General features: G+C 32.7%; 2 protein-coding genes across 2 annotated transcripts in view; both read right to left on the bottom strand.

Annotated features, from left to right (window-relative positions):
• The window catches only part of LOC148947364 (lactase/phlorizin hydrolase-like), a 232,719-nt gene that overhangs the window by 86,540 nt on the left and 122,344 nt on the right, over positions 1-23,835 (bottom strand). The window lies entirely within an intron of this gene.
• Positions 1,278-23,835, bottom strand: part of LOC148947365 (uncharacterized) — a 511,279-nt gene continuing 488,721 nt past the window's right edge. The window contains exons 3-4 of the mRNA XM_089095226.1: positions 10,101-10,414; positions 1,278-9,532 (exon numbers count right to left, since the gene is read on the bottom strand). Coding sequence (XP_088951352.1) covers positions 2,357-9,532; positions 10,101-10,217 — 7,293 coding nt within the window. The 5' untranslated portion in view covers positions 10,218-10,414 and the 3' untranslated portion in view covers positions 1,278-2,356. The remainder of the gene's footprint in view (positions 9,533-10,100; positions 10,415-23,835) is intronic.

Raw genomic sequence — 23,835 nt, forward strand, 5'->3', positions numbered from 1 at the left:
AAACTAAATTTTTTGAATTGCTAACTAATTTTTTTGGCAGAATAACCTCTTAAGATCAGTTTTTTGCTCAGCTTTTTACATCTATTTTTAAAATCTGTGTAATTACTGCATATTTTTGCATACCTAAATAATTGCGAATAATAAGCTGAATAAGTAATATTTGAATATATATTACTTTCAAGGAATGAAAAATAAATTACTTCAAAATTAAAATCATCCGTTTTATGATATATTTCAAAAACTAATTCATTACTATCTGAAATATTAATATTTAAATCTAAGATATAGCCAGAGTGTCCTGTCCCTTAGCTAGGTTCCAGAATTACCTCTTGTGGATAAATATATTTTGAAATCTCAATAAACTTTGCACAAGTTATTACTAAGAGATCGTCCAGATATCTTTTATTATTTGAAAGGTTATATTTTAAATTGCTCGGGCTATTTTTATTTATCATATATTCGTATTCTAATTGACTTAAAAACAAGTCCGCTATGAATGGATTCGCATTCCCACCCATAGGAATGCCAACAGTTTGCTTATGTAAATTACCCTTAAATCTTATAAAAGTATTAAATAGAACAAATTTCAATAAATCACATACCATATCCAAGCTATAACATCTTGAATTAATAGTACTTCTAAAGAAATTCGTCCATCGGGCTTTTTTATTAAAAGTATCAATTTACTAAAATCCGATATTAGACAAAAGAAAAGATTTCTTTCTGACCATTTTCAATTTTTCGAATACTAAATTAAGTGACAAATTTGTATACAGAGTAGTAAAATCCAATGAATCGACTCTTTTAGCTGAAACATTAGCCAAAGAATCTATCACTTGTAACGAGTTTTTAACACTCCAATATGGGTTAAAGTTAGAAAATTTTTTAATTCCGGAGCAATATGCTTTAAATTTATTTCTAATTTCTCCTAAAATTAAAGATAGGTCAGTGGCCAGCCCAAAAATCAATTAGCGATATCTCAGGATTACCAAACTAAATTAAACTGTAAGGCTCTGGGCCTTTTGATTGGGATGGTCAATTCATACAAGTCTACCCTTAGAGTTGCAGGATGATTATGGTCAGATGTACATTTACCTTATACAAATCCAAAGTTTAAAGACATTTCAATCTCTTTATCTGCATAATATTTGACGATATTTGAACAATAAGTAATATACGAATAAGATAAGATAAGATTTTATTCATTATCAATACACATACAATAATACACTGTACTAGTCCCCCCAAAGGATCCTTGGCCTGTAATTAGGGGAGTATATACGAATCAGAAGCTCAGAGAACAATAGCCAATTACTTACTCAGATCAAAAATAAATAAAAAAAAAACAGTACAAAAAGAAACTAAAAAAATCAATAAAGCATAGCATAATTCATTTCTCTGTGTATTATTCTCAAATCGAAAAGCTGATTGTTATACCCTTCTAGAATACACTAGTCACAATCAGATTATATAGAAAAGAAAAAAAAGAAAAAACAGAAACAAAAACAATTAAATGAAAAGCTATTTTCAATCATTCAAAACACAAAGTAAGCCACGACAAAACCTGCGCATAAGGCACAAAAAAAAATGTTAGAATCATAAATTTATATGTATGATTTCATTCCAATAGATAATATGTATAATATATGCAACAAAATGAGCATTCAAACTTGTATAAATACAATAACATATAATTTCAACTAGCAAAAGCCTTAAAACACAGAATCATAAAGCAAGAACATTATACTAATCCTAAACTGATAAAACTATTGTAAACTTTGTTCTAGATTTTCTGCAAAATAAAAGCAGCAAGCCAAAGTTGTCACAGTTGCATTGCTTCACAGTCACATATATTTGCAGTCACATTTACAATTGGCTTCAGTGACAGATGTAAAGAGTCGCAGTCAGGATTTCTCGTGTTCGTAGTATTTGGAGTAGTTAATAGTAGAAGCAGTTTTATTCATAGTAATATTGGTAAAAGCAGTAGCAAAAGTAGAAGAAAAAGTAACACTTCTAAGACTAATAACATCAGAAATTCTAACTCTAAGTATAACTATGTACATATATAATGTAGAATTATGAGTATAATTCAAACTCCTAACGCTAATTAACACATAGTATATTTTTTAAAAGCCAAAATCCATTAATTTTTTGCTGAAAACAAATAGAATTTAAAAAAAAAATCATTTTTGTAATTTTAATAAATTTAATATTCCTCAAACGCTTAGGATTAAAGCTCAATGTATTTAAAAGAATTAATCTGCATTTAATTAGATCTTTCTACAATCCTTTTTCATATTATGATGTTTTTTCTGTTTTTGTTGATTGTTACTCAAATAAACGTTCAATGCTTGAATTAATAATTGAGACTAGTTGAAAATAAAGTAATAACATCATAGTATATTTCTTGCTCTATTTCATTAAACATTGCTTCTGTAATTTCTTTTGCTTTGATTTTATCTGCAGATAAGTCAAATGGTTTTCTCTCAGCATGGTTGGCAGTTTCGATAAGCTGCTTAAGTGTTTTCCCATTATCGTTGATATTTTTAGCATAAAATAGTAATATTTTAGCAACTTCATAATGTCCATGCTCCAGGGCTAGATGCAAACTAGAGTTTCCATCCTCATCCGTAATCTTTAGAATATTTTCCAGCTCTATATTAGTTTTGAGACTTTTTAGCAAACTCTTGACAATATTACAGTAGCCATGTTTAACCGCTAGATGTAAAGTTGAAGGAGTAACCACAGCTTCTTTTGCAAGCAGCCTCTCTACACAATTTATATTATTAATCCGTATCTCTTGCAAAAGCTCTCTATTAGTTTCTAAAATATTTATTATGTCTCCTTGTTGGGTATAATCAAGAGGTCTTTTAGCATGAATATCTTCAGCATCAATGCTTGCACCAGCCTTTAATAATGGTACCATAACATTAAGATTTCCCTCCTTAACAGCTGCATGCAGAACTGTTCTACCTTCATCATTGCGAACATTCGTTATTATTTTCATATCAACTTTTGTCGAATACATACAATTAGTATGGTCAAATATTTTGTTAATTGAATTGAGTAGGTCACGTATATCTTCAGAAGCGAAAGATATTGGAATATTTTCGAATTTATTCTTTGTATTAAAGATAGCACCATACTGTAACAAAAATTTAGCAATATCCATGAAAGCATAATCAGCTGCATAATGCAGAAGCGTGTTTCCAAGATTATCCTGTGCATTTATAATAGTTTCGATGTTGATGTGATAAGTTTGTTTTAGACTTTGGATCTTGAAATGATTAATAGTACTTTCAGGATTGTCATTCTCTATACCAGTAAACAATTCATTGATTGAGCATAGCAATTTTGAACATAAACTGGCAGCAGGATCACGTGTATTGTTCTCAATATGTTGAAATGGTGTTTTCCCTTCTTTGTCTTTAACATTTCGATAAGCACCATGTTTCAATAAAAGTTCAACAACCTTCATGTTGTTGTTTCTAACAGCACAGTGGAGTGGCGTATAATGGCCAATATCTAAAGCACTCGGATCTGCATTATTCTCTAAGAGAAGCTGTATAATATCCACTTTATTTGAAGAAACAGCGTGATGTAATGCCGTTTTATGATTATTATCTCTAGCATTAACGTATACCGATGTGCCCTGTTTATTGATATATTCTTGAATTATCTGATTACTGTTTGGACCACAGTCATTAAAGAACACGTTAACTGATTGTAATAGTTCATCAACATTATGATCTCTTGAAAGTTCCTGGGGAGTCCGACCTTCTTCATTCTTAGCATTAAAAATAGCTCCATTTTCTAAAAGTAAACGAACAATGTCGGCATTACATTCCCTAGCTCCAATATGTAGAGGCATATTACCCTCATTATTTGCTCTATTGATCGATATAGGCTGATAGTCTTTCAAAAATCTGTCCCACCCTGGTCGCTTTTGTAACAAGTATTCTTGGTTAGCTTTTAACAAAGTAATCAAGGCTTGCTTATCATTTTTATTAGTTGCTAAGTGTAACAACGAATTTTTTTGATTGTTTTGTGCATTAAGAATAAATATTATTGGATTATCTATCGGATAGCCTTCATTATATGGTCCAAAGTCTTTTATTTCCAAGTCATTAGAGTCTGATAATAACCCATTAGTTAGATTTTCACCATTGAATAATTGATCCAATGTATTCAGTAACCAAAAAATCTTTTCTCCTTTTTTATCTAATGAATCTGAATTTCTTGCTCTTAAAAGATCAAGTGGTGTACTTCCTTTCAAGTCAACTAGATCATACATAGCACCATGTTGCAGCAATAACTCAACAATTTCAATTTGTTGTAACTCAGCAGCCCAATGTAACGGTGTTTTTCCCTTTCTATCTGTAAGATTAACATCTCCACCTTTACGTATTATAAATTTCCTCCAATCTGTTTCCTTGATATTCAAACTGGGTGGCCTTTCCAAATAAAGATTCAAATTAAATCCATCTTGTTTTTTAAAGAATTCAGCTTGATTCCTGAATGATTTAGGAATAGTTGCATTACAATGCACTAGCAAATATTTTATAGTATCCTCTACTTGTCTTGTTATAATATCCTTTGGACTTCCAATCTCATCAGCTATAGTCTTTAAAGCATAAAATAAAGGCGTCTTACCTGAATTATCTTTTATATTAACATCAGCTCCATGATCAATCAAATATTTTATTATATTTAATCTGCGTTTTTTGTATATCGCCAGGAATAAAGGTGATTGATCCCACTTATTTTTAGCATTGACATTTTCTCCTCTGCCAATTAAATACTTAATGATTCTTAGGTTGGCTCCAGAATCAATTGCACAATGTAATGCAGTGTTGCCGTTTTCATGTAATGCAGTAGTTCCTGTATAGCTATCATATAGATATTGTATCATATTAAAATTATTGTATAGACATGCCATATATAGATGATCATTAAGATTTTCTTTGTCTTGACTTTCAAAATGTTGAAAGGTTTTTATATGACCATCTCTAGCAGCAGCCGCTAGAATTTTTGTGTAATGATATGCACAATTTTTTACAACATCAACACCAAAGTTGGTCTCTATACCTCCGTTATCGACTAAATATTTTGTAATCTTCAGTCTATCATCATCGCTTAGTTCTCCACTAAGGTTCACACGATCTAAAGGTGTATAGTGGTTATCCTCTTCATTGAGCATATTTTTTTTTACTGGATCCTCTATAGCATTTTGTATAGCAATAATCACTTCAAGCCGCCCATTCCAAAAAAAATAAGAAAGTAACCTTGGAAGTTGATAATATAAATTGAGTTCAGAAGCTGGACTTGGATCTTGTAATAATAATTTCTCTTCTATTGGCCTTAGCTTGTGATCTTGGGCAGCATAGGCTGCACGAACTTGTTCAATAACATATGACACTAATGTTTTTACGTTTAAGTTGTTACTATCAGCACCTTTTAATAATAAATCGCAAGCAATTTCTAGTCCATTATTTTCAATAGCATAATACAGAGCAGTTTTACCATGAATATCCTTTTTGTTAACAAAACGAACTAATTTTGACTCTTTATATTCCTCTTTTTTAAAGGTTCCATGCTCTAGAATATTGTTTTCTAAGATGTCATTATAATAGCTTAATAAATACGTGATAATATTGCTATGACCATGTTCAACAGCATAATGTAATGGTGTTTTCCCTTCCTCGTCAGGCTGCGGCCAAACATCATGGCCTGATGTTAATAAAGCTTCAACAACGTTCAAAAAACCTTTTTGAGTAGCAAAATTTATGAGCGGTTTTCCTGCTAACAAAGCAAGAATTTCTGTTCTTTTTGTATTTTCTAATTGCTTAATTATGCTGTTAATAAAAATGCGTGAGGTATAAGGTAATATTTTGTTAATGATTTCAAGTATCCCATTAATATCATCGACCATCTTTTCAGCGAAAGCAAAAGAGGCAAAATACTCTGCAAAAGTAGCATGGGTAAAATGAGGTTTGTCCCCTACAATTTGATCGATAATACCTTGGTTTTCACCTCCACTTTTAATATCATTGATCCAACCATTGATCTTCTCTTGATTTGTAGAAGACACTTTTTCAAACTCTTCGTTATTCAACAAAGTATATATTGCTAGTTCTTTTTTTTGTTTTTTAAAGTTTTGGTACTCTTTTTCAAGGAACCTTTTATTCCCTGGTTTTGTGAAATCTATTTCTTGCTTGTGTTTAAAATGTATATCATAGAATATTGTTTCTACAAAACGTTCATATAAATCTGCAATATTAAGTTGACTTGGTAGGGCTGGTGCTTGATTCAGATAATTAGCAGTATTTAAAAACTCTTTACATCCTTGCCATTGTTTTGTTGTTTTCCTCTCTTTATTCTCATAAAAAACGTTTGCAACCATCCAAGTGTGCAACGGAATACCAGTAAATTCTATTTCTTTACTGCTAGTTGATGCAGAAAATCGTGCAATTAAGTTATTGCCATAAATTTCTAGCTGTTGATCATCAACCTTAGCAAATTTTTCTTGTTCGAATTTCTGTTTCCAAAATTTAACTAAGAATTCTACTTGATCTGTATCCTTAGAAAATGGCTTTAGATCATAGGCAAGAACACAAAATGAACTCTCTAGGTCCGTTTTCATATTTGGCCTAGTCGTTACCAGCAATCTTTCCAGCTTAGTCTTTTTTAACTCACCAAGCAAATTAATTACTATGTCTTTATAGTCTGGGGCAATTTCATCAAAACCGTCAATTAGGATTACTATCTGCACCCCATCAATAGAACCAAAACGAAGATTATTCTCTAATAACTTCTTCTCTAGACCATCATCAAGCTGTAATAGCTCGTTGAGCAAAAAATCCATTGCTTGACTCTCATTAAGTTGGCCACTTCTAGTCAAGTCATTTAGTAGTTGATTTAACTGATCAGTATGCTTGATCAAATCAATTCTTATTATCCATCTATTAGAATATCTTTCCTTTATTTTCTCAGATAGGCTCGTCAGAACCGTCGTCTTCCCCATCCCTGCTGTATCAGAAATGATTACTACTTTATTTCCTTCACTCTGGTCTAAGAACTCAGACTCTGAATAATGATCAATACAACTTCCATCAGACTTGACATATTTACGTAATGAAGATACAGAGCCTTGTGATTTCTGCCAAATTAATTTTCCAGGCTCACTTTTTAGCCAGTGAATGTTAGCAATGGGTTTTTTCTTACATAAGAGATCAAAATTTTCCTTTGTATAAACCAGCGTATCCTGAACTGATCTATCATTTTCTATTTCCGTATTTATCTCTACTTGATGGAATTTACGATCTATATAATAATCCTTAGTTTTACCTAAATCTTTTAGTTCAGAACCTATATTTATCTCTTTACCTCGAACAAGATTAGCAAATGTATGTATATCTATAATTTCTCGAGGAAATGGAAGTGACAATTGATTTAAACTTGTTCTTTCTCCTTTGCCTTGCAGAAGTATTAGCTTTTTCTCTAAAGGGTCTTCACATGGTTTAAAATCCAGCAGATTAATTTCATCATCTATTTCATAATACTTTAATGCATTTGTACGTTGAAAATGTTCAGCTAAAGGATTAGTTTTTTCTTTCTGATTAACCAAAATGATCTTTTTTTTAGACCCTTCTTTGGTTATGCTGGACAATAATGAATTATATAGACCTAATAGGCTTTCTTGACTATAAGCCTTATCATCACATTCTATCGTCAATAAGTTGGTGGCTGAACTCTTGAATGCATGCACTACAGCTTCTTTATGTTTCTCACTTCGTAAAACCTCTTCCAGGGCTACGGAAACTCTACTACCTTTCTCTAAACTATAGTCGTTCCTAGTGTTTAGGTACTGCAAAAGTTTTATGCTACTGAATAGGTTTTGTGAAGTTTGTACATACAATACACGTCCATTATCATCATCTAGAAATTGATCTAGTTCAGTTAATACTATTGAGTTCTCAAATGAACCATAGCCAAGGGTTTGTTTGTTATACATTATAGTCATGCTAGCTACTAATACGGACGTGTGAATATTTTGTTCCAATTCCTTGAAGTAAGTTACGGCAATTTCCCCATCAATCCAGCCAGAAGGACGACCCCCTTTTTTAAATAGGCCTTTTTCTAGATTTTGTCGATATTGTTCAAAAGAATTAACCAATATTTCATTGAAAGGAGTACCTTTCAATATTTCTTGCTGATTTAGACCACTAAGTTTTTCCTCTAAATCATCTGCTTTAGGTTGATTAATTACAAAAACTAACCGATTTAAAAAGTTTTGTATTTCCCTCTCCTGTTCAGGTTTTGTTAAACGTTGTTGGTGGTTATTTTGACGTTCAAATTTAAAAATTTCTTGCAATAGCCTCCTTTTTAGTTTATCACTTATTGTGTCTAGTTGTTTATAGTTTTTATTGTTTTTTTTTTCAGGTCCTTCTGGTGACAAGTCAAAAATATCTAAAATACCTAAGGGTATATCTCTTTTGAATGTGAAGTTTTCTTTTTCTAACTGTTCATTGTCAATATCAGCACTGGTAAACAAGACCATATATTGTACCTCACTATCTTGGAAATATTTTTTCTTATTAACTTCTTCATTGCCTCTTTTTCTCCTCTTCTTCTGAGGCCTTAGGCTTTGTCCAATTCTACTCATTTCGTTGGTAAATATTTTAATATCCTGTTTAAGGTCGAGGTAAGAAAAGAAATATTTTTGTAAACTAAATTCACCCTTAGGGCTAATTAAATCAAAATTGTTAATTCTTTTTGTTCCTCCTTTGTGTTTAACCTGAATTGGAATAATATATTTCTTGCCATGTTCCTTATAGCTAAAAACTACATCATCAAATTTTTGATTATTTGTATCCCTTGTTTGAACTTCTCTACCAATCTTAAATTCACTATTTTGAAATTTTGTTCGTCCTGCTCTTTCTACCATGCAGAATACCATATCTTCATATTTGTCTGCCATTTCACCTCTTACGGTTTGAGTAGTTTTCTGTGCAAAACCACTATGATCTTTTAGTATCTTTTTAATGTCTTCATAAATATTTCTGTTACATAATTTTTTGTTTTTCATTTTTTTTTCTAATAGATCAAATGCGGTTTCACCTTTATCATTTTTTATATCAGTTCGTAGGTCAGGATAACTTAAAAGATATTCAACAACAGTTTTGTAGCCGTATAAAGTAGATAAATGTAACGGAGTATTTTTGTTGTCACTAATAATTTCACTTTGCGCATTAATGTCTGCCCCTTGTTTAGCTGCGTTTTTCACTTCATTCAGTCTATAATCTTCAGATTCACGTAACTTAGGGGATAAAGCCTCAAATAATGCTTTGGTTTCATCGGAAAGGTTTTTGACATCGTGTCTGGAATCTACACTTTGTTTTTGTATCTGGAATTCTTTCTGAGGTGATGAAGATGAGCTGTTCTTACTACTGTGTCCTGTAGCAAATGGATCAGAGCTTAAATGGGGAGCAGTCCTATGTTTTTTCAGTCTGCCATTAGAGTATTTCAAAGAGTTCTGCAAAAGAATAATTAATTTTGAAAAGATTGTGATTTACAAATCCAATAGCCTTTATATATCAAAACAAGTAAGTAAAAAAACACAGTTATTCAGTACATGGATTTCCCTATCAATTGCTGTGTCTGGAACCTACAAGCATAAACTTACTCCAAAATAAACTAATGTACCTCTAGAATATTTGTCAAATCAAAGACATTACAAAGAACAAGAGGGCTTCTAAATGCCTAAAAGATAATTTAGATCTGGTAGTGATAGGAACAAACGTTTAAACAAATCAGAGTTTTTAGTTTTCTAACTATATTTCCTTTTCCTATAAAAATTTGGAATCCTAACTGATGACAAATTGGAAGAAATCTATACAAAAACAAGTTTACATAAAATTTAAGCATTCATAAAAATGGTAAAATTTTTATTGAATATAACATTATCTTACCAACCTGAACAGTGACAAATCACTGTTCAGGACTCTTAAAGTCTTTTTTGTAAGACAAGCAGCAGGTATAAACGGTAGTCAACGTCATCATCGGCGGCACAGTGCGACAAATAAATAAAGCATTCTAATTAACTTTTTAGCCTTCAATTTACGTAGGACTTCAACATGATTCTTTGGTTTCCTTGTAAAACTCTTCCTAAGAACTCCGACATAACGCTTTTGTTTCCTCTTAAAGTTCTTGGACATCGTATCTCGATTCTACGCTTTGGTTTCGTATCTGAGATTTTTCCTGCGTTGATAGGAGTGGACTGTTCTGATTATTATGTCCTGTTTCAAATGGAGCAGATCTTCAATAGCAAGCAGTGCTAAATTTTTCCATCATGCCATTTGGGTGGCTACCAAAATATTTTAAAAAGAATGGTGACTTTTGAAAATATTCTGATCTACAAAAAGAACTAGCCTTTATATTGATGTCATGCATTGCAAATCATTGCTACGAAGTAAAGTTGAAAAACAACGGTCCCTTCGTGAAAGATAAATAGAGGGCGCATTGACACATTTAATTTTATTCTTGTATATTTTCTTGTAGTTTTCTTGTATGTTTTCTGTTTTGTTGTATTCTTGTATGTTTTCCTGATTTTTATTCTTGTAGGAAAATAAATTGTCAACGCAATAACTCGTGGTCTTGTTTATGGGGCAAGGTGAATTCTTGTAGTTACTTTTATAAAAAGAATTAGAACTAGTTTGGTTTTCTACTTCAGATAAAAAGTTTATGTGAGCTCGTATTGTTGTATTTTTAGGAGGTAGCCAGTTCCCCCCTATATAGTTTAAAATAAAATGCTATGTATTTTTCTTACTAGCCTTATATATTTCATTCTTTCCAGGCTATTTTCCAAAGAAGATGTTTCTAGTATTTGCTATTTGTGTTTGAATTACTTACAGGCCTTGTGTTTTTTTTATTATTTCAAATTTCTTGTCCTCAGATTCCTTTTTTATTATTAACAAATGGATAAAAAACACCAATTAAATATTAGTTCTCCATTTAATGCTAATAACATAAAAATAAAGATTACCTTATTAATTTAAAATAAGCCCCAGAAGAAACCATACTGTATGGGGCAACCAAAAATTACGAAAAAATATTTTGTTACAAAATAAAGAAAGAAAAACGACCGAAAATGGGGTTTTTAAAGGTAAAATGAAAATACTGACAAAACACAACAAAGCAAATATTTCAAGGGGACAAACACCTCTCTTTTTCAGCGTGAAAGGAAAAAATATAATCAATGAGAGTGCCAAGAATGGCATTTTTCTGCAAACAATATTTTTGTCAGAACACATGTGAATGTGCATAAAATAATGAAAAAACAAAAAAAAATTAATGGATGAATAAAATTCAATAAAAGCCAAAAATTGTAAGAATTAAAACCAAATACTTAACAACAATAAAAGTGAGTCATTCACCAATATCCGTGATTTGCAAGGAAATTCAAATTGAACCGCCTTCGACGGATATTAGCAAATAACTGAGAAATAAAAGAAAAACATTCATTTACTCAAACCAAAACGAAACAGCATTGAATGAGTTGGAGAGCTATGTCATTTGATTCCTGATTTTAATAATTGCATTCCTCGCAGACACTCTTTGAGACTTAAGGGGTTGTTGACGTGTCTGATTAAGTGATTAGGGAATTGGTACAAGGTTTATAACTGGGACTACTAGAGTATCGGCTTCTCTTTTGAGAAAACCGAAATACGAAAAGAAAAAAGCTCTTACACCTACCCCCCCCCCCCCCCCCAATCCAAATAAACAAAATAAAAAAATTTCAATAAATATGTTATGGGTAACTCTAATCTACCTTATGTTCACAATCTAAAACTCATCCCAATTCTGGACCTATACCAACATTTAACCAGTCACGAAAGATACGAATAAAATCTCAATTAAGAGCAAACAAGCATAAACTCACTCTAAAATCAATCAATCTGTATTTAGAATATTGGCTAAATCAAATACATTGAAAAGAAGTACCGGATTCATCAAAGGTCTTCTTATCCTATATTTTTGCTGAAAGTAGTCTCTAGATTTCAGGGAAAATATTCCTAACAGAAACTTAGAGCTGGCTGTAATAGGAACAAGCGTTCAAATAATTCAACATGCGTAATATATTTTCTTATAAAAGTCCAAGAAACAGAGAGGTGACAAATTGGAACAGATTTTCTCCATAAGAAAGTTTATATAAAAGCTATCCAAAGCTAAAAATGATTATTAGATATACCATCACCTTACTCAACTTTATGCAATACATTGGTCAGAACTCCTACAACCTTCTATTGTAACACTCACAGTGGGTAGAAATGGCTTGTTAACGTTGATGTTGACGATACAATACAATAGATATGGATGAAAAAAGAAAACAACAACATTCTAATAGCCTATTTAACAACAATTTCTACAGAAATCAAAATATTTCAGCTATTTAATACCTATAAATGTAATCTGATCATATAAAGTAAAGCTTTCATCTACAATGATACCATGAGACTTCACAATATTTGTTGGTTTCAAACTTTCATTTTCTAATTCAATTTCTTCCACCCAAAGATAATAACTTTCCCTTCTCCCATATAACTTGAATATTGTTATTTTATGATTAATAACGATTTGTTTGAAGTTGAAAAAAAAATAATATAGCATTCTCCGTCAACATATTATTTCTAAAACCAAATTGACTAGAATGAAAAAAGCTAATTTTTTCAAACTTAGCCTTCAATTGCCTATAGATCGGTTGCTCAAAAACATGAGAAATCACGAGAAGTAGAGACATAGGACAGTAGCTATTCTTATTATGCTTATCATCTCCTCTAAGCAGTGCAATAGCCAACGGACTTTTCAAACACTCCTTGTGGTTTCACTCACACTCCTTGTGGGAACACTCTGTGGGTGCACTGACACTACTGTGGGTACACTCTCTGTGGTTTCACTTACACTCCTTTTGGGTACACTCTGTGGGTATACTCACACTTTTATAGGTGCGCTCCTTGTGGTTTCTTTATATTCAAATTTCAACTTTCTCATGTTTAGATTTTTTTTAATTGAAAAATGTGCCCAAAACTCCACAAAAGTTAAAACCTCTTTTTTAAAAGTATTCCTTATTTTGTCTATAAATACGAAAAATGCCAAAAATAACCTCTTTCTTTAAATGTAAAAGTCTAAAACCTATTGCGTACATTGGCACGTTTTGGAGAAAGCTCATCTGTTTAAAATTTCATATTATTGTAAATTTCATTTTCATTTTCATTCTGTAATGATCGGAAAACAAAATACTTTCAATGTAATTTTTTTCGCTGAAATTGCAAAGACGCAGTAGGCTTTAAAGTTTTACAGTTGGGGAATGGAACAGTATCCAAACTCTTGTTTGTAGTGAAATCTATGTGTCTTGAAAATTCTTGAAAAGATCTAATATTTAAACTAAAAAAATATATTTAAAAATAATAATTGCTGAATAGTCATCAGTTCAAAATTTAGTTGCCAAAACACAAATACTTTTCGGTAAAGCGAAGGTGACGCAGTTAGTATTAGACCTTACAGTTAGAGAAGCAATCAGTGCTCAAACTCTTGTTTGTAGTGATTTTTGCTCATTTTAACCTTGATTTGCCTATTCAATTCTAAGCTTTAATCGTTTTAAGATTTTTTTATTCATTTATATTAGTACATATTGAAATTTAATTGCTATAGTTCCTTAATTAATTTATATTTTTTCGTTTAAAACTTAATTTGCATATTCAATTTATGCTTTACCCGTTTTAATATTTATTTATTCATTTATATTAGTATCCGTTGAATGATTTTTTGCTATGACTGTTTAATATCTGTTCGTTTGAAGTTTAATTTTTTCTTTAATGGTGATTCCTGATCGTTTTGAGTTTTAATTATTAAACGATTTGTTGCTTATGATTTTAACATTAATATGGCCTTTATTATTTATTTTTTTTAAATCTTAATAAGGAAAGTTTTTTTAATTAATTTGACAAAATGGCTATCTCGAAATTTTGATATAACATTTTTGGGGAAAAGAGGGAAGGGGCGCGTTCCAGTTACTTTTGACTGTCGAAAAGAAAGCAAGAACTTTCAATTTTCTATCAAACAAAGAGCTCCCAAAGCTTATACGACAATTCCTTCCATAAGACATTATATGTCTTTGGGGCACACTGACTCTAGGCTCTGGGGAGGGGGGGTTAAAAGCCTTGAAACCATTAGTTTATGATCTTTGGACCATCTTGAACAAGACCTTCATCCCAAAATTTTTATCAGCTGACTTTGGGGAAAAGAAGGCACTGGGGAGGGAGGCGGTACTCTTAAAAAGTGAACTAGAGCTTCTGATCTTCAATTGTATTAGCCTTGTCCGAAGTTTCTTTGACAGGTTCTTCCATGAATGCCTTACATATTAACAATGAAAACTAGCATAACTTATAGAACTTCCCCTGTGGGCTTTAGTGGGATTGGAATCCCCAGAAAAATATTTACTGGTCCTTTCAATTATGCTGAAAAAATTATTTTTTTCAAATTTTGATTGCATGTGTATGGGAAATTATTAGGGTAGCGAGGGGGGTTTGATTATCCTCCAATCCCCTCTGACTGTTAAAGATACCACTAAAACTTTCAATTTCCAATTAACTGAGCCCCTTTCAATGTTTCTATAACAATTAATTAAAAAACTTTTTCCATAAAATAAGTTTTTCAAAGATAAGTAAAGAACTCCATTGAAAAAAAAATGAGCAAAAATTAAATCAAATAATCGACGAAACGTGAAACTTCCACAAATCAGCACCGATAAATAAATGAAACTCAAAACGAACAGAAATTACAATAAATAACCGATTCAACCTCAAAACGAGCAGAAATTAACATAAGTTTGGCTCAAACCTCTATGCCTTCCCAAGGCAAGAACATAATTTGCACTTCACTGAAAAAAAATACAAATGAATGTGCATTGTCAGTTTAATATAGATATATTGATATTTAGTAATCAAAATCTTAATGTTATTTGATTTATTAAAGTTATAAAAGTAAAAACATTTATATTTTTTTTCAGTAAAGTGCAAATTATGATCTGGCCTTGGGAAGGCATAGGGGTTTTGAGTTCGCATTCTGTTCGTTTTAAATTGACATAGTCTTTTCAGAGAAAAAGAAAATAATACTTTAAATCTTTTCCTTTTTTAAAGGTTTATAGTTTGGCCTGCTATTTGTATGCTGGAGAAAATTTTTTAGCAATTTTTAACAATGTAAAACCTCTTAAAAATCTGGACACAAATAGAAGTGTTTAATTTAGTTTCATACCTCGTCTAGTTGACCTGAAATGGAAAACTTAATACCATTCGCAAAAAAATCTGTTTACTTTCCTTTATAGCTTGGATACACTTACGCTATTTTGATTTGGTTAAATTTTAAGAGCAGAAGCAGCCCCAAAAGTTTGAACATAAAACCCTCAGTCGTTCTTGGGATACTGCTGAGATGCTTAATTGGTAATTAGCATTAACACAGTGCATTTTGCCTTAATCTTTTGGCAACATTTAGTTTTTAAACATAATTTCAAATGGAAGGATGGGCGTCGGAGGGGAATTAGTATCCCTTCCATAATTTTCTACTATTAAAAGGGACATCAGCCCTTTCTATTTTCAATTGAATGAGCCCTTTTTGAAGTTCCTACGACAACTCCTTCGATACAAAGTGCCCTGGTCTAAACAACAAGAAAAACAAAAAAATAATACATTATACCAACATCGATCTCTACTATAAAAATGTCAAGCCTTCCAAACACTTTTGACCATTAAAAAGGGCACTATACCTTTGGACTTCCCATCGTATGAGCACTTTTTGAGTTTTTACGATGAAACTTCCTACAAACATTTAATATACCCCCTGAGTATAAATTACAACCCTTACCCTCAGGGCTGTGAGGGTGGTTGTCATCCTCTAAGACCTAATTTTCAGAACTTTCAACTACGTTAAACAAAATGGTTATCTCAAAATTTTGATTGGAGGTGTCTGGGAAAATGGTGGGCGTGAGACGGGTGTTAGTCTTTCTCCAATCACTTTCAACTATTGAAAAAGGCACTAGCCCTTTCAATTTCCAATCAAATGAGCCCTTTTGAAGTTTCTACAACAACGCTTTCAATAAAAACCTTATATGCCCCCAGGGTATAACTTAAAACTCTCGCCCTGAGGCCTGAGGAGGGGGACGTTGTCATCCTCACAGACCTAATTTCCAGAACTTTATACTACGTTGAACAAAATGACTATCTGAAAATTTTTATTAGATGTGTTTGGGGGAATGGTGGGTGTGAGAGGGGGGTTAGTTACCATCCAATCACTTTCAACTATTAAAAAGGGCACTAGCCCTCTCAATTTCCAATTGAATGAGCCCCTTTTGAGGTTTTTATGACAACTCTATCATTGAAAACCTTATATACCCCCAGGGCATAGCTTACAAACTTTGCCCTTGGGACTCTGGGGGGTTTGTTATCCTTAAATACATAATTTCCAGAACTTTCAACTACGTTGAACAAAATAGCTAATTCTAAACTTTGATTGAATGAGTTTGGGGAAATGGAGGGCGTAAGAGGTGGGTTAATTACTCTCCACTCACTTTTGACTATTAAAAAGGGCAATTTCATTTTCGAATCAAATGAGCCCCTTTTGAAATTTCTAAAACAACTTTCTATATAAACCTTATATGCCGCCAGGGCAGAACTTATAACCCTTACACTGACAGCTCTGATGGGGTTATCATCATAAAAGACCTAACTTCCAGAAATTTCGACTACTTTGAACAATACTAATACATCATTATTTTGATTGGATGGGCTCGGTGAAGTGGTTAACGTGAAAGGGGATTTATCTACTCTAAATTATCATTAATCTATTAAAGGGCACTATTCCTTTCAGTTTTCGATTGAATGAGCTCTTTTGGATGTTTTTACAACATCAATTTCAATAAAACCTTACATGCTCCCAGGACATAACTTAAAATCCTTGCCCTGATGGTTGGGGGGGATGGGTTGCCATTCTTAAAGACCTAATTTCCAAAACTTTCAACTGCGTTGAAAAAAATGGCTATCTAAAAATTTTGATTGTATGTGTTTGGGGAAAAGGTGGGCGTGATAGGGGGTTAGTTGGCCTCTAATCACTTTCAACTAATAAAAAGTGGACTAGCCCTTTGAATTTTCAATCGAATGAGCCCTTTTTTAAGTTTCTACGACAAACATTTCAATAAAAATCTTATATTCCTCCAGGGCATAACTTATAACCCTTGCCCAGAAGACTGTGGGGGAGTGTCTTGCTCAAAGGTATAATTTCCTGAACTTTAAACTGTGTGGAACAGAATGGCTATCTAAAAATTTTTGATTGGATATGTGTGGGGAAATGGTGGGCGTGGAAGGGGTGTTGGTTGCATTCCAATCACTTTCGACTATAAAAAAGGGCACTAGCCATTTCAATTTCAAATCGAATGAGCCCTTTTTGAAGGTGCCCTGAGGGATATGGGGAAGTGTCCTCGTCAAAAACACATTTTCTATCTCGAATCAACTACGCTGCACAAAATGGCTATCTCAAAATTTTTGTTGGATGTGTTTGAGGGAAGATGGGCGTGGGGGGGGGGCTAGCTTCCCTCCAATACCTTTCGAATATTAAAAATGGTACTAGCCCTTTGAATTTCCAATTGAATGAGCTTGTTTTGAAGTTTCTACGACAACGGCTTCTATAAAAAGCTTAAATGCCCCCAGGGCATAACTTAAAACCCTTGCCCTGAGGGTTGTGGAGGAGTGTCCTCCTCAAAAACATTTTTTATATCCGGAAATCAACTACGCTGAACAAAATGACTATCTCAAAATTTTGATTTGATGTGTTTGGGGGAATGATGGGCGTGGGGGGGGGGCTAGTTGACCTCCAATAACTTTCGACTATTAAAAAGGGTGATAGGCGTGGGTGGGGGGGGGGCTAGTAGCCCTCGAATCACTTTTTACTATTAAAAAGGGTTCCAGCTCTTTGAATTTCCAATCGAATGAGCCTGTTTTGAAGATTCTACGACAACGCCTTTCATAAAAACTTTATATGCCCCCAGGGCATAACTTAAACCCCTTGCCCTGAGGGTTGTGGGGGACCGTCCTCCTAAAAAACATATTTTTTATCTGGAAATCAACTACGGTGAAAGAAACGACTATATCAAAATTTTGATTGGATGTATTTGGGAGAATGATGGGCGTGTGGACGGGGGCTGGTTGCCCTCCAATCACTTTCGACTATTAAAAACAGTACTAGCTCTTTGAATTTCCAATCGAATGAGTCTGTTTTGAAGTTTCTACGACAACGCTATCTATAAATACCTTAATGCCCCCAGGGCCTAACTTAAAACCCTTGGCCTGATAGTGGTGGGGGAGTGTCCTCCTTAAAAACGTTTTTTCTATCTGGAAATCAGCTATGCTGAACGAAATAGCTATCTAAAAATTTTGATTGGATGTGTTTGGGGGAATTATAGGTTTGGAGGGGCGGCTAGTTGCCCTCCAATCGCTTTCGACTATTAAAAAAGTACCAGCTTTTTGAATTTTCAATCGAATGAGCTTGTTTTGAAGTTTCTACGACAACGCTTTCTATAAAAACCTTTATTCCTCCAGGGAATAAATTAAAACCCTTGCCCTGAGGGCTGTGGGGGAGTGTCCACCTCAAAAACATATTTTCTATCTGGAAATCAACTACGCTGAACAAAATAGCTATCTAAAAACTTTGATTGGATGGCTTGGGGGATATGATGGGCGTGGGGGGGCGAGTTTCCCTCCAATCACTTTCGACTATTAAAAAGGGCACTAGCCACTCCAATTTCCAATCGAATGAGCCCTTTTCGAATTTTTTACGACAACCCCTTCGATACGATGTGCCCGGGTGGAGAAAAAACACACTGTGCCCACATCGTTCTTTACTTAGGCAGCGCTCGCGCGCTGCCTATGATTTCTTGCATATGAAGTGCTTTGGTGAAAGAAAAATAATAAATTGTACCTATATTTTTCTTTACTTAAGCAGCTGTTTTGCACTCCCTATGATTAATCTATCTACCCGGGTAAAAGAATATTTGGAGACTGTAATTGATAATAGCTTTGTAAAGACTAATTATCTGAGCCTTAAAGTAGTTACTAATAGTATTTTATCTAACCATTCCGGCATTACAATATCTGTTCCTGAAATAAATTAAATAAAAAAACCAGTTTTTTTAACTTAAAGTAAGGAGTGAAATTAAAACTTAAAACGAACAGAAATTATTCCATATATGGAGGGGCTGTCCCCTCCTCAACATCCCGCTCTTTACGCTAAAGTTGTTTTTTTAAAGTAGAGTTGATAGAAAAAGTCAAACTTTAGCGTAAAGAGCGGGGCATTCATGAGGGGACAGCCACTTTCATATACGGAATAATTAAGTTTTAATGTCCTCCTTACTTTCAGTTAAATAAACTTGTTTTTTTCATTTAATTTCTGAATATTTTTTAACTAATGCAGGTTTTGAATTTGGCTCACCTTATATGAATAATCAAAACAAAATTTACATATTAGTTCTACTTTTTATTTACTAATAATAACCTTATAATAACCTAAGTTTCCAACTTAGGAATGACTCCTGAATCACAACGGCTGTTTAATTAGAATAATAACCTCTATTAAAAGTTGAAGTTTGAAACCTTTTCATCAAGCAATTAGGTGAGCCTAGTTAATGACAGAACTACAAAAAATGTTTTATGCTTTCTGTTTTGCCACATTTGCAAACGTCAAAACTGCTTCACTGATATATAAAGGTGCTTTTACTTCCTGAAACCTGTCAGTTCAAGATTAGATTTTCTTGTTTTAAAACTCTCAAAAGTGGGAATGAATACACCCTCTACGTCTGCAAATATGATAGAAATGGAATCATTGAAGAATAAAAAGGTAGATATACAATGAATACATTTCCTGAATTAAAAATAAATCAACGGAAAAGAAAAAAAGACTTAGTGATTCTTATAATAATATTCGTACTATAGCTACATAGGTCAAATTGGTTGTAGTTCGGTCTCAGTAGAAGTGGATTCACTGCAGGAATCATTTAATTGTTTTAATTTTCTATTTTTAGTATTTGATTAAAGCTCTAATTTCTCTTATTTGTAATTGAAATGCCTAATAAGCACTGATAACGTCCTTTTTACGTTTTGGATTCACAATCTAGCCCAAGAATGCAGAACTGCCTCTATCTATAATACCGTGCTATTTTTGTAATTCTATTTTTGATTTTTTTTATTTTTACCATCTTAATATTTTTGTTTTTCTAAATATTTCTTTTAACCGGCTCCAAAATAAAAAAAATTGACATAAATGTGCGGAGGATTATGACTCTTATTAGTCACATTTCACGTTATTAGTCTTTCAGTTCACGTTCACGGTTCACAGTTCACGTTTATTAGTCTTTCAGTTCACGTTATTAATGTTATTAGTCACATTTCACGCAACGCTGGCCCTATTTGTGGGAAATTTATCTTCGCTTAAGCATACTGTAGGAAATGTCTGCTGCAAGTTGAATAAAGTAAATTAAACCAAAATATGTATATTTTCTAATAGTCCCGAAATTTTTTTGTGCACGTATGAGCTGTACCAATCCACTTCCTTTTTCTATTGTTAACAGTTGCATCTTGCAGCACTAGGAGACCGAGATTCGCGTGTGAAGGGGATTTTAGACATTTTGTTGACAGAAACAAGGATACGTAGGGTCAAAATGCATCCGATATTTTGGTGTCCTTAGCAATGTTAGATCATTTTGAGGAACTTAGCTTTTAGTTTTGAGAAACAAGGATGAATGTGGACAAAACGCATCTGATATTCTCTGCGGTGTTAGGTCATTTTGAGATAATTATCATTTCGTTGAGAGAAACAAGGATGGATTAGGTCAAAATGTATCGGGTATACTTAGCAATATTAGATTATTTTGAGGAACTTAGCTTTTAGTTTTTAGAAACAAGGATACATATTGTCAAAATGAATCGCATATTCGTAGCAATGTTAGATCATTATGAGAAACTGAGCTTTTAGTTTTGAGAAACAAGGATACATATTTTCAAAATGCATCTGATATCCTTAGCAATGCTAGATTATTTTGAGGAACTTAGCGTTTAGTTTTGAGAAACATGGATGGATGTTGAGAAAATTTTTCTGATATTCCTATCATTGTTAGATAATTTTTGGGTACTTATCATTTAGTTGAGAGAAAAAAAGATGCATAGGGTGAAAATGCATCTGATATCATTAGCAGTGTTACATCTTTTTTAGAAACTTAGCTTTTAGTTTTGAGAAACAAGGATGGATGTGGACAAAATGCATCTGATATTCTTTGCAGTGTTAGATCATTTCGAGAAACTTATCATTTAGTTGAGAGAAACAAGGATGGATAGGGTCAAAAAGTATCTGATATACTTAGCAATATTAGATTATTTTGAGGGACTTTGCTTTTAGTTTTGAAAAACAAGGATACATATTGTCAAAATGAATTTAATATTCCTAGCAATATTAGATGATTATGAGTAACTGAGCTTTTAGTTTTGAGAAACAAGGATGCATATTTTCAAAATACAACTGATATCCCTAGCAATGTTACATCATTTTGAGGAGCTTAGCTTTTAGTTTCGAGAAACGAGGATTGATGTTGAAAAAATTCTTCTGATATTCCTATCAATGTTAGATAATTTTTGGGAACTTATCATTTAGTTGAGAGAAACAAAGATGCATACGGTCAAAATGCATCTGATATCATTAGCAGTGTTAGATCATTTTTAGGAACTTAGCTTTTAATTTAGAGAAACAAGGATGGATCTGGACAAAATGCTTCTGATATCCTTAGCAACGTTAGATAATTTTGACAAACTTATAATTTAGTTGGGAGAAACAAGGATGCCAAGGTTCAGAATAAGCATGATATCCTTAGCAATATTAGATCATATTGAGGAGCTAAGCTTTCAGTTTTGATAAAAAAGGAAATATATTTTCAAATTGCATCTGGAATCCTTAGCAATGTTACATCATTTTGAGTAACTTAACTTTTAGTTTTGAGAAACATGGATGGATGTTGACAAAATTCTTCTGATATTCCTATCAATGTTAGATTATTTTTGGGAACTTATCATTTAGTTGAGTGAAACAAAGATGCATAGGGCCAAAATGCATCTGATATCATTAGCAGTGTTAGATCATTTTTAGGAACTTAGCTTTTAATTTAGAGAAACAAGTATGAATATATAAAAAATGCTTCTGATATCTTTAGCAATGTTTGATTATTTTGAGGAACTTATCATTTAGTTGAGAGAAAAAAGGATGCATAGGGTCAAATGCATCTGATATCCTTAGCAATGTTAGATTATTTTTAGGAACTTAGCTTTTAATTGTGAGAAACAAGAATGTATATGGTCAAAATACATCTGATATCTTTAGTAATGTTAGATCATTTTGAGGAACATATTATTTAGGCAAGAGAAATAAGGATACATAGGGTCAAAATGCATATGATATCCTAAGGAATGTTAGATCATTTTGAGGAACTTAGCTTTTAGTTTTGAGAAACAAGGATGGATGTGGACAAAATGCATTTGATATCCTTATCAGGGTTAGATCATCTTGAGGAGCTTATCATTTAGTTGAGAGAGAGAAGGATGGATAGGTTCAAAATGCATCTGATATACTTAGCAATGTTATAACATTTTGAGGAGCTTAGCTTTTAATTTTGAGAAATAGGGTTATATATTGTCAAAATACATCTAATATCCTTAGCAATGCTATGTCAGAAAAAAAAGGTTAAAAAAAAACTGTTAGAAAAAAAATAGTTTGTTTTTCATGAAAAAAATCTTGAAAGAGAACCACCAGTCCTCATCAATAGTATGCATAAGAATAAGTTTTTAAAATTTAAATTAAAGGTGTCATTCTCTTTTTCTGATATGATTTAGAGATGTAAAAAAAAGTTGAAAAAAAAGTTATAAAAAACTGTCAGAAAAAAAAGTGGTCACTACAAACATTATTTTTCTAATAGTAAAAGTTGCGAGACACATATCTCTATCATTCCCATTTTGAAGTTGGGAAATATTAAATGTGAATTTTTTGTGTTTTAAGTGTGTTTCATGACATTCTAAGAGATGTAAAAAAAAGTTAAAAAAAGTTAAAAAAAAAGTTGGGGAGAGGGAGGTGGGGGGGGAAGTTTGAGGGAGGGGGAGGGGGTGAGTTAGGGGCAGGAGTTTGGGGTGGGAGGGGCAAAAAGTTGGAGATGGAGGGGCAAAAAGTTGGGAGGGAGGGGGTCCTTGGGGTTGGGGTAGGGGACCTCTTTCATCAATATTCCTTGTGTTAGAATGCATCATTATATTTCAAATGCCAATTTTGAACTAAGAAAATAAGTCATTATCAGAGTTTTTATACCCATGTTCAAGGTTAAACATAAAACATCCACACCTAACAAATTAATTTACAGACAGAATTTCATAACATCATACCAGGAAACGAATCACAATACAATGAAAACACACACGACTTTTAACAGAAACATCACGCACTTTTAACAGAGATCAGCACGAATTTTCATGGTAGGTTGAATCCGGTCATTGTACTGTCTACTTGTATGGCGGGAGTACTGTCCGCTATTTATCATTATAGCTATATGGTGGACACCCTCGTTGTAAGCATTATAGCTATATGGGGGGACACCCTCGTTGTAAGCATTATAGCTACACTACTTAGGTGTTTATTTATTCTGACTGTAAGTTTAATATGGCCTTTACTTTTCTTTTAAAAGCTTCTTTTTCAGAGTTTTTTCTAACA

The sequence above is a fragment of the Artemia sp. Qi Xiang Cuo genome, chromosome 10, assembly GCF_049724085.1.
Source record: "Artemia sp. Qi Xiang Cuo chromosome 10, ASM4972408v1, whole genome shotgun sequence".
NCBI lineage: Eukaryota > Metazoa > Arthropoda > Branchiopoda > Anostraca > Artemiidae > Artemia > Artemia sp. Qi Xiang Cuo.